Raw genomic sequence first — 11658 nt, forward strand, 5'->3', positions numbered from 1 at the left:
TGATAAATAAATAAATAAAACATAAAATATATATTTTTAAAAAATTAAAAATTATATTTCATTTAAATTGTAATCTTTAAAAATAATCGGAGATATTTCAGGTAAACAAAATATCTCATTTAAAAGGATACACTGGAATATCTGCTCAAAAAAACATTTTAGAGAAAAAGGTTTTAGACAAAAGTTGTTTGGGGGACATATAAGATGGTGCCATTGATTTGATCTTAGATAATTATTTTGAAGGAGACAAAAAAATTTTCAATTTCTTAAATGGAATCTCTAATTTTTATAGCATATTCTTGCAGCTTATTTTGAAAATTCCCCAAAACATTTTTATTAAGTTATTTTTTATTAATTAAGTATTTTTGTTAAAGTTTACAATATTTTGACAAAATATAAAATATCTTGGGAAACTTTCAGTTTTCGATAGTCTTATATCTTAATACTTTTATACACAGAATAATCAAATCAATATATTCATGTAAAAAAAACAGTTGCTTTTTAAACAAGTAATTTGCAGCTGCGTACTTTTTCTTAAAAGCAACTGTGTGTTTTCTTTACACCAATTGATTAGTCTCTCATTATTCCATGCATAAAAGTATTAAGATTAGATTATTTAAATATTTAAGAATATTTTGCAAAATATTTTACATTTTATGTTAAAAAATTGTAGACTTCAAGCTTTATATAACTCAAAAAATACTTTAGTATTTTGGAAAGTTCTTAAGGTAAGCTACAAAAATATTCAGTAAAAAATATAATAGTAAAACCCATTTAAGAAATTGACCTTTATGTAACCTTCAAAGAATTATCCAAAGAATCAAATTTTGCTCACTATTTTATATCTCTCTTGAAGCCATACAATTTTTTTGTTTGAAATATTTTTCTCTAAAATACTTTCCCTTCAGATATTCCAATGTATTCTTTTAAATAGGACACCCTGTATAATTACAATTTTACCAATAATATTATATTTTGATAATTTTAACAGCAATATTTTATTTTATAATATCAATTTTATTAATATATATGTATATATATATATATATATATATGTGTGTGTGTGTGTGTGTGTGTGTGTGTGTGTGTGTGTGTGTGTGTGTATATAATATCGACGTAATAATTAAATATTAAATTATATATTATAGTTAATATATTTATCAGCTTCAATATGTTAACAGAAAAGAAAAAAAATGGATAAAAAGCGTTCAAGAAAAGACGCTGCATGTGTGTCAAAACGACATTTAAAAAGATTAGCCGTACAAGAATCCAAAATTGTTTACGATGCTTTATTAAATACGACTACAGTGTCATATAGTAACATTACTTATAAATACACAGAACATTTGGAAAACGTTTCTAAAGTAAATTCAGAAGTAAAAAACATTCAAGCTGCTGAAAATGCTGTAATCGAAAATTATAATGTTCACGAGTGGAACGAAAGTAGTAACAATGTATTGAACATGCAACAGTCCTCTGTTAGCGATTCTTATGAATCGCAAACTGATTTAGCATCTGAAGATGCAGATGTAACAGGTGACAATTTGAAAAATGATCTTGCTATCTGGGCTGTGCAACATCAAATTTCACATACGGCTTTAAAAGCATTACTTCAAAGATTAAAAAAACATTCATGTTTTTCATCATTATCTCTAGATGCACGTTCACTTTTGAAAACTCCGAGAAAACAAGATATACGTATAGTACAGCCAGGAATTTACTATCATTTTGGATTGCAAAAGTCTATGTTGAATATATTAACCTCCATGAAAAACAATATTGGAAGCAGTATAAAAATTGCTATTAATGTCGATGGATTACCACTCTCAAAATCATCGCAACAACAATTTTGGCCCATACTTGGTTCAATTTTTCCATATAATAATGTATTTACAATAGGAATTTATCATGGAACTGAAAAACCTGCAAATGTTAATGATTTTTTAAGTGATTTTGTGAACGAGGCTGCAGAAATGTGTGAAAATGGAATATATATCAATAATCGTAATATACAATGCAGAATAGAAGCATTAATATGTGATACACCGGCAAAAGCATTTATGCTATGTGTAAAAGGGCATTCCGGATATTCAAGTTGCACTAAATGCACAACAGAAGGAGAATATGTCGGAAATCGTATATGCTTCCCACAAATTGATGCACCAATTAGATCAGATAATGATTTTATTAACAAAATTGATGACAGTTATCATAAACCAGATATAACATGCAGTCTACTCAAAATACCTCATTTCAAACCAGTTACAAATGTTCCCATGGATTATATCCTAGTGTGTTTGGGAATTATGCGGAAATTAATGTATTTATGGTTGAATGGAGAATTCTATTATCGGCTACAACATAGAGCCATTGAAGAAATATCAACACGTCTAACAATTCAATTAAAGCCATCGATACCTGTAGAATTCGTAAGAAAGCCACGGAAATTAGATTACATTAAATTATGGAAAGCTACGGAATATAGACAAATATTGTTGTATACAGGTCCATTGGCTTTCAACTCAATATTGAAAAAAAGTGTGTACACCCATTTTATGACATTGCATGTTATTATTAGAGTCTTGTGTTCAAAAACTTTGTATGATGAACACTTATCGTATGCACAAGATATGATTCGTTTTTTTATCAAAACATTTATCAAGATTTATGGAGTACAAAACGTGTCGCATAATATTCATAGTCTCATACATCTTGTTGACGATGTAAAAAAATTTGGACCACTCGACAATTTTAGTGCGTTTAGATTTGAGAATCACATGCAAGTGTTTAAAAAATACCTCAGAAAAGCAGAAAAACCTTTGGAACAAGTAATACGAAGATGTATTGAAAAAGAAAATTTAAGTACATCAAATAGATTAAGTACATTGACTAATTTGTCAGATTCTATCCTGATATATCCCACTTTAATTACATTACATGATGATGGTCCACTTTTACTTGACTGCAATAATCCACAATATAAAATTATCAAATATGTCAACGGAATAACATTTAAAACTGGCTCACATGCAGATAATTGTTGTGGTTTAAATTGCGGTGCTATAGTATGTATTGAAAACGTGGCACACTGCAAAAAACAGAATATTCCAATTATTATTGGACGCGAATTTTTGGAAAAGGAAGATTTATTTAATATGCCTTGCTCATCATCATTGCTTGGGGTTTATTCCGTAAAATCATTATCAGATTTGAAATCATGGCCATTGAAAAATGTGATAAAAAAATATGTCAAATTACCATATGAAAATGTTAAATACGCAGTTTTTCCATTAATACACAATGAAGTAATTAATATTCATTGACACAGAAATGACTGATAAATTTTATGCAATCGTGGAATTCGAAGATGGACTACAAGTTATACCAAATAATTGGTTAAGTGGAGACTTAAAGAAAGCTTTTTGGCCAAATTTTACAAACAACAAGCGGTATGATAAAGCAGTTAAATTGAGGGAGGAGCCAGAATATACTTGGTTGGAGCATCCTATTCGAAAAATATATGGAACATTTCGTAAGTAATGTTATTTTTTTTGTATATATTATTCTGAAATATTCTTTTACAATAAATATACAGTGGTGACCAACTGTTTGAAATTGAAATTTATGAAATGTGAACCATTTATTTTTTTAAACAAGATTCCTTTAAAAAAATTAATGTCTCACATTTCATAATTTCAATTTTTTATGTTAAAATCGTAATTACGATATATTAAATATAGCTGGCCGCCATTATATATATGTAGCTATTTTGTAATATAAGAAAATATAATTAAATTAAATTAAATTAAATTAATTAAATTAAATTTGTATTATTTACTAAGTTTTATTTAAAAATTTTTTTTCAGAAAACTATGGAGTGGCAAGGAAAAAGTTAAAAGATGCCGAAGAATTATCCGACATTAACTCTGGCCCTGATATAGAAGAAAATTTAAAAAGGTCGAGAAAAATTAGAGCCGCTAAAATTGTTGACGAAACAAGTAACGATACTGATGAATCATTAGACGAAATGATACAAGTCTCAGAAATTCCAAAGTTTCCAAACAAGCATTCGATGACTGCAGAAACCAGTAAAACATCAAAAATTACAGAAAATGCATCAAAAAGTAAGTACGATCTAATAATAATATAAAATAACAATAATAGATTTAAATAGAGAAAATATTTTAATAATAGAACATCGTTTATGAATTACAGATGTTAATAATTTGGAAAGAAAATATACAGCAACACAAAGAAGCAACATAAAGAAGTTTGCAAACATAAACACAAATATAGAAAAAGGAACAGATGATTCATGTATGATTTTAACTTATTCATTATAATTATTAAACTATTATATAAACATTTATAATTTAATAAAAATTTTATTATACATTTTATTTTCAGCTTTACATTGCAATAAAAATTTGATTGACGCACCGGTAGAACAATCATTTGATGAAACCGACGATGAAGTTTATGTACAATTTCCAATTCAACTAGAAAATAAAACATCGTCAAATTTATCAATTCATAAGCAAGGTACAATGCACAATTTCATTTATTTTGTTATGATTATTTTTATATATTTTAAAAATATAATATTTTTTTAAAAATAATTTTTTTAGTATTTTTTCAATTTCAAAACTTATGCTGGAATAATATAACGACGTATTTTTTTAGCTCTGCATTGCAATGGAAATGTGCTTGATGCATCCGCGGAACAATTGTTTGATGAAGTCGATGAAGTTAATGCAAACATGCCAATTCAATTGAAAAACAAGGCATCATCATCAAATTCATTGATTAATAAGCAAGGTATAATGCACATAATTTCATTTATTTTAGTTACGATTATATATACCGGGTGAGTTTTTTAACTTGAGACTGCAAAATATCTGAAAAACTAAGGCTTCTATCAAAAAATGTTTCTTACAAAAGTTGTATGGCTGTAAGGGGGCCATAAGATAGTGACAATGATTTGATCTTGGATAGTCAGTTGAAGGTTATGTGAAGGTCACCGTCAATTTCTTAAATAGAACCACCTATTTTTCATTGCATATTCTTGTAGCTTATCTCAAGAGCTTTCCAAAACCCTATAATGAAAAATACTTTATTATAGGGTTTTGGAAAGCTCTTGAGATAAGCTACAAGAATATGCAATGAAAAATAGGTAGTTCTATTTAAGAAATTGACGGGAACCTTCACATGACCTTCAACTGACTATTTAAGGTAAAATCATTGTCACTATCTTATGGCCCCCTTGCAGCCATACAACTTTTGTAGGAAACATTTTTTGATAGAAGCCTTAGTTTTTCAGATATTTTGCAGTCTCAGGTTAAGAAACTCACCCGTATATATATATATATATATATATATATATATATAATATATTTTAGTGTATATGTATAATTCTTTATTTCTATTTCAATTACTTGATTATAGTTCAGAATTATATAGTATATACACACCCACACATTTATTCTTGAACTATTTTTCCTAACATTTTTCTAACACCATTTTTATATTTTTTAATATATTATATAGATTTTATATTTTATTTTTATACATCTTACATCACACATATGTATTTTACATTTTTTATATTTAATATTTTATCTGTACATATATCTTTAATAGTACATATATTGAAAAAATGTGTTTAGAGAACGTCCTGTTCTCTATTCTATACATTTTTTGAAAATACATGCTGTGTTTGAGATATTATAAATATAATCAAAATGTTTTGAATATTTTTTATAGAATCTGAACCGTACGAACGATTTGTCATCCATAAACTTATAAGTTTAGAATTAAAACTAAACTCTATAGAAAGATGTCAAAACTTATTCTAAAGAAAATTTCAATCGACACTTTTGAAGCCAAAGAAAAAGAAACAATAGATATCTATCAAGATTTACCGTTAAAAACTGAAACTGATTTACAATCAATGGAAACAAATTAAATAATGATTCATTATATCGAAATGAAATGGTAAGTTAATTGTCTTGTGTATTTTAACGTTACAATAGAAATTATATACAAAAATAAGAAAAATCTAATAAATTCAAAAATAATATAAAACGACTAATGAGAGTCACACAATTGTTAATGGATGTTAAATAATAAAAAGAATAATTAATATTCAGGTATTTGTTTAATGATAAATGTTTTTGGGCCACTCTCAAAACAATATTTAATCTAGAAATAAAAAAATATATAAATTATTATTGAATATGAAGTCAGAACACAAGCGTTAATTTTTACAATTAATTAGCATTAAAGAAAGTACACGATTATTTACATATGTTAGAAAATAGTATATAGTAAAAATCTCGGTGCATGCTGGTATAAAAGTATGTCGTTTGATAATTATATATTNTTTTTAAAATTATTTAAAAAGAGAAAACATTCTCTCCGAATCGGCATTTGAATTTGGAAAGAATTTGACTAGTACTTATAATATTTGTTAAATGGGATATTTAGCAAGATTGTTGTGTCGATTTTGTAAAATTTTTTTCACACATGCTGTCGAAATTTAATTAGAAAAGTTTTGTTTTCTTCTATTGTAAAATCTGAGGGTAAAGCCATCCATTCCTTCTTAAATCATTTTCATCAAAACCGCCGATTAGTTTTAGCTATAAAAGAAACATCATTGAATGAATGTTTCTCTATTGTTATCAAATAAACTTATATATGGTCGAAAAACTGTCCTTTGATAAAAATAATTATTTAGAGGTAATCTTTTACGAATTTCTTCTGCAGCAGTCACATAAAATAATAAAACAATTCTCTCGAACAATTGTACACTATTTATGTGACCTTTCAGCGTTAATTCGTTTAGATATTCCTCACATTCTGACCCAAAATAATTTTCATATAGGTTTTTGATTTTCTTTTAATGAAAATATAATATTTGAAGAAAATGGTTTTTAAATATTTCTCTTCTATAAAATTTCGACAGATTGGAAAAGAAAGTTTAAAGATTTTGGATATAATAAATGAATCTTGTTTCTAATGCTTGAAAAAATGCATTAAATGCATTAAAAAAATTCAAAACATATTTTAAAAATAGAAAATAAGCTTTATCTCCCGTTGTCCATCATAGACAAGAGATATTCTCCAGAATTGTTTTTTTCGCTCACAACCATTTCAGTAAGAAAGTATTTAATTGTATCCCAAGATTCAAGAAGTCTTCGATACATAAATAATGCGAAAGCCACGCGTATCACATAATTCAATATTTTGCGATTTGTTTCTTGGAAAACATTCACAAAATTCACGAAAAATAGCCGTACGTTTTGGACTGCTATTGAGATATAGTCGCAATTTTTTTTAGAAAATTCTTCGCAATATGCAGGCATTTTAGAACATGCAGCGTGCGCTGCTAATGCGGAGGAATGACATGGGCATGAAAACGTTAATAAATGTGGACATATTTCTTCTAATTTTTTTTTATAAACGATAAATGTTTTCCTGTCATAACAGATGCATTGTCACACATGATAAAGCTACGATATTTAAAAATGGAATCTGTAATTTCCACATTTCACATTTAAATGCCTTAAACAACTTTTCTGCACTTGAATCTTTGGCATCAATATCAATAATTTAACTAATTGTGAGCGAATATCTAATGTCCTATCTAATGGCGAATCATCGGTAATCTCTGGATCAACGTAATCGAACAAGAAAAGTCATCCATTTATCATTAGTTATATCAGATGTTTCGTCAATAAAAATTGAAAATTTTGTATTCTGAATTTTATTGACGACACGATCTGTTTTCAACTGGGCATAAAACATTTGTAATAATGCTTTTACATTTTGTTCGGCCATACTCATGCTTTTTAACACATTAGGGTCTTTTCCAATATGTTGAAAAAAGTTGAGAATTTCTTTTGCAGTTTGATGCGAAATATTTTTATCAGCAATTAATGCAGCATATCGAATTTCTGCTATTTTTTTTTCGCTCTTCAAACGACAAAAGTGAATCATCTGTTATGTTTATATTTTCGTTTGTATTCTTTGTTCCTGTTTTAATTTTACATATTTCTATATGCGCTTTGGATTCTGCGTGGACGATAAATTTTTCGATAAATCACCTCTCATTGATTTATCACAAAATGAACAAAAAAATAAATTTTCATCATGTGATACTTTGCGTAACCATGGCTTAAAATAATTCTATTTCTAGCCATTGTTCTTAAATTTATATTTTTCGGATATTTTTTTATCTGAATTTTATTATTATTTTCACACACATTATTAGTATTTAAAGCTAAATTATTTTCTTTAATATTATTTTTATGACACGCAGAATCCGCATGTCTTAAAATATGTGTATTGCAGCACGAAAAAATTTTTATTGCATATACTACAATAATAAAGACTATCGTCGGATGGTACTTTGCGTATCCAAGATTTATATCGATCATCATTGAGCCAAGCATCTGAAAAGCTTCGCTTAAATTTTTTTTTAATTCATCACTCATTTTTTGAAAAAAAATAGACAGAAACAAAGAATTAAAGAAGCTAAAGATGAAATGATATATATATATATATAGAAATTTGAAATAATCAGAACTCACACACAAATCGGGATTGGTGAACAGTTCTTGAACACCAGATTTCAGAGCACGTATATAAAAAATACGTTTACTTGACAGTACACAGGCAAAGATTATCTGATAAAAATAAATGCCGCGAAATAATGAACGGCGTAAAAACAATTTAAAACGGCATGAAACAAAATAAACAAATGCCGAGTGTGTCTCATTGTCTGTTCATCCAAGCACGGCGACAGTATCGAACATGTTCGTAAGTAAAGCATGTATTTATACAAAGATATTAAGAAATAATTTAATCTTTAATTTCTATTTTAATTTTTTTCTTCATATTTTATAGAAAATCTTAATGAAGAATGAATGCTTTGGTGCTGCAAGACAATGCGCAGCCAACGATGCAGCAGCTGATGCAACAAATGTTGCATCAGCAACATTTGTTGCATCAGCTGCAAATATTTATTGCAGCAGCTAGCAGAGCAGCGAGCACAAGCAGCGCACAGCGCCACAGCAGCAGTCAACAGCCACATGCCGACAAAGAGGTATATTTTACGAATTATATAGATATAATTTAAAGATATAGACATACACACACCGCGCGCTGCGCGCGCACACTAACACACACGCACGCACACACGCACGCACACACAACACGGTCCACACACGCAGCCACCGCCAGCGACACGCACGCACACAACACACACACACACACGACGCACGCTAACGCACGCACTGCACAAATTATCTATACATACATATAAATATATATCGTTTGTTTATTTTTCTGAAAAATAAAAAATAATGAATTAAATTATAATTAATGACTGCATATATATATATATATATTTATATATACAGTTATATATATATTATATGTATATATATATATATATACAGTATTGTGTGAATTAACGTGGCCCGTAGTGATTTATTGCGAAGTTAATGGGTTTAGAAGAAAATAGTCCAAACAAAAATTGTATGGTTACAAGGGGGACATAATATAATGAAACTTGTTCAGTTACAGGTGGCGCCACTTTTGAGATATCTTGATGGAAGCCATTTTTGTAATGGAAGTTGATTTTTTTTTCTAATAAAAGTTGTACAGATATTGAAACGAATATAATGGTTTTTTGTATTTTTTTATTCGGATCATTTTTGACCGAGTTACAGCGCTTTAAAGTTTCAATATTGCCAAAAACTGCTGTATTTGTCTTGATGCCAGCCACTTCTATTTGAATCCAAAAAAATGCAACAAAGAACAAGAACAGTCGATTTACTTTTTTTAAGTAGAATTGTACATTTATTATTTTAATATTACAGTTATAAAGTAATTTTAATATTTCTTTTTCCCTTCGACATAGCCGCCGTCATGTAGAATGCACTGCTGCAATCTTCTCATCGTCTCCTTTTCGACGTTTTTTAACATTTCGGGGGTCATGTTGGCGAACCTTACGATGATCGGTATTTCACGATAAACTAAAACACTTCAGTTCCGTAGGCATAATACGTACATAATAAACACAAATACGAGCGTATGCTCAAATATGAATGCAAAAACATAAACACGAACGAACTGCCAATGTAAACAAATAAATGCCAAGTTCGCCGGTTTTTTCTTTACGGAATAATTCAGTTTTAACTGAAGTAAGTTAGTTTATCGTGAAATATCGATCAAATAAGTTTCAGCACTGTGTAATGAAACATTAAGTTTGCTTAATAATGTCTACTTTTACGATGGCAGAGAAAATTGAATTTGATCGATATTTCACGATAAACTAACTTACTTCAGTTAAAACTGAATTATTCCGTAAAGAAAAAACCGGCGAACTTGGCATTTATTTGTTTACATTTGGCAGTTCGTTCGTGTTTATGTTTTTGCATTCATATTTGAGCATACGCTCGTATTTGTGTTTATTATGTACGTATTATGCCTACGGAACTGAAGTGTTTTAGTTTATCGTGAAATACCGATCATCGTAAGGTTCGCCAACATGACCCCCGAAATGTTAAAAAACGTCGAAAAGGAGACGATGAGAAGATTGCAGCAGTGCATTCTACATGATGGCGGCTATGTCGAAGGGAAAAAGAAATATTAAAATTACTTTATAACTGTAATATTAAAATAATAAATGTACAATTCTACTTAAAAAAAGTAAATCGACTGTTCTTTGTTCTTTGTTGCATTTTTTTGGATTCAAATAGAAGTGGCTGGCATCAAGACAAATACAGCAGTTTTTGGCAATATTGAAACTTTAAAGCGCTGTAACTCGGTCAAAATGATCCGAATAAAAAAATACAAAAACCATTGTATTCGTTTCAATATTTGCTACAACTTTTATTAGAAAAAAAAAATCAACTTCCATTTACAAAAATGGCTTCCATCAAGATATCTCAAAAGTGGCGCCACCTGTAACTGAACAAGTTTCATTATATTATGTCCCCCTTGTAACCATACAATTTTTGTTTGGACTATTTTCTTCTAAACCCATTAACTTCGCAATAAATCACTACGGGCCACGTTAATTCACACATACTGTATATATATATATATATATATATATATATATATATGTATATTATATATATATATATATGCATTATTAATTATAATTTATTCATTATTTATTTTATTTTCAGAAATAAACAACGATATATATTTATGTATGTATATATATTTGTGCGTGCGTGCGTGCGTGCGTGCGTGTGTGTGTGTGTGTGTGTGCGTGCGTGCGTGCGTGCGTGGTGTGTGCGTGTGTGTGTGCGTGCGTGTGTGCGTGCGTGTGTGTGGTGTGCGCGCGCGCGCGCGTGTGTGTATGTCTATTCTTTAAATTATATTATATTAATTCGTAATAATATACCTCTTTGTTCCGGCTGTGGCTGTGACTGCTGCTGTGGCGGCTGTGGCGGCTGTTGCTGCTCCTGCTGCTGCTGCTGCTGCTGCATAAATATTTGCAGCTGATGCAACAAATGTTGCTGATGCAACATTTGTTGCATCAGCTGCTGCATCGTTGGCTGCGCATTGTCTTGCAGCACCAAAGCATTCATTTCTTCATTAAGATTTTCTATAAAATTATGAAGAAAAAAATTAAATAGA

The 11658-nt window shown here is 29.1% G+C and overlaps 1 protein-coding gene across 1 annotated transcript; it reads left to right on the forward strand.

Moving 5' to 3' along the window:
• Positions 1-3230: 3230 nt before the first annotated feature.
• Positions 3231-5951, forward strand: LOC112638298. Its single transcript, XM_025409790.1, has 6 exons — positions 3231-3532; positions 3867-4124; positions 4216-4317; positions 4408-4542; positions 4684-4818; positions 5764-5951. The coding sequence occupies exons 1-6, from the start codon at positions 3331-3333 to the stop codon at positions 5853-5855; spliced, it is 924 nt and encodes a 307-aa protein (XP_025265575.1). The 5' UTR covers positions 3231-3330; the 3' UTR covers positions 5856-5951.
• The last annotated feature ends 5707 nt before the right edge of the window (positions 5952-11658 follow it).

Source organism: Camponotus floridanus, unplaced genomic scaffold (genome assembly GCF_003227725.1).
Source record: "Camponotus floridanus strain SB8 unplaced genomic scaffold, Cflo_v7.5 scaffold281, whole genome shotgun sequence".
Classification (NCBI taxonomy): Eukaryota; Metazoa; Arthropoda; class Insecta; order Hymenoptera; family Formicidae; genus Camponotus; species Camponotus floridanus.

What these genes read in the sequence shown, in the direction of transcription:
- LOC112638298 (XM_025409790.1), top strand. Translation starts at nt 3,331, where the DNA reads ATGACTGATAAATTTTATGCAATCGTGGAATTCGAAGATGGACTACAA. An exon ending in TACAGAAAATGCATCAAAAA is followed by an intron (nt 4,125 to 4,215) that starts GTAAGTACGATC and finishes TATGAATTACAG; the next exon opens with ATGTTAATAATTTGGAAAGA. An exon ending in AAAAGGAACAGATGATTCAT is followed by an intron (nt 4,318 to 4,407) that starts GTATGATTTTAA and finishes TTTTATTTTCAG; the next exon opens with CTTTACATTGCAATAAAAAT.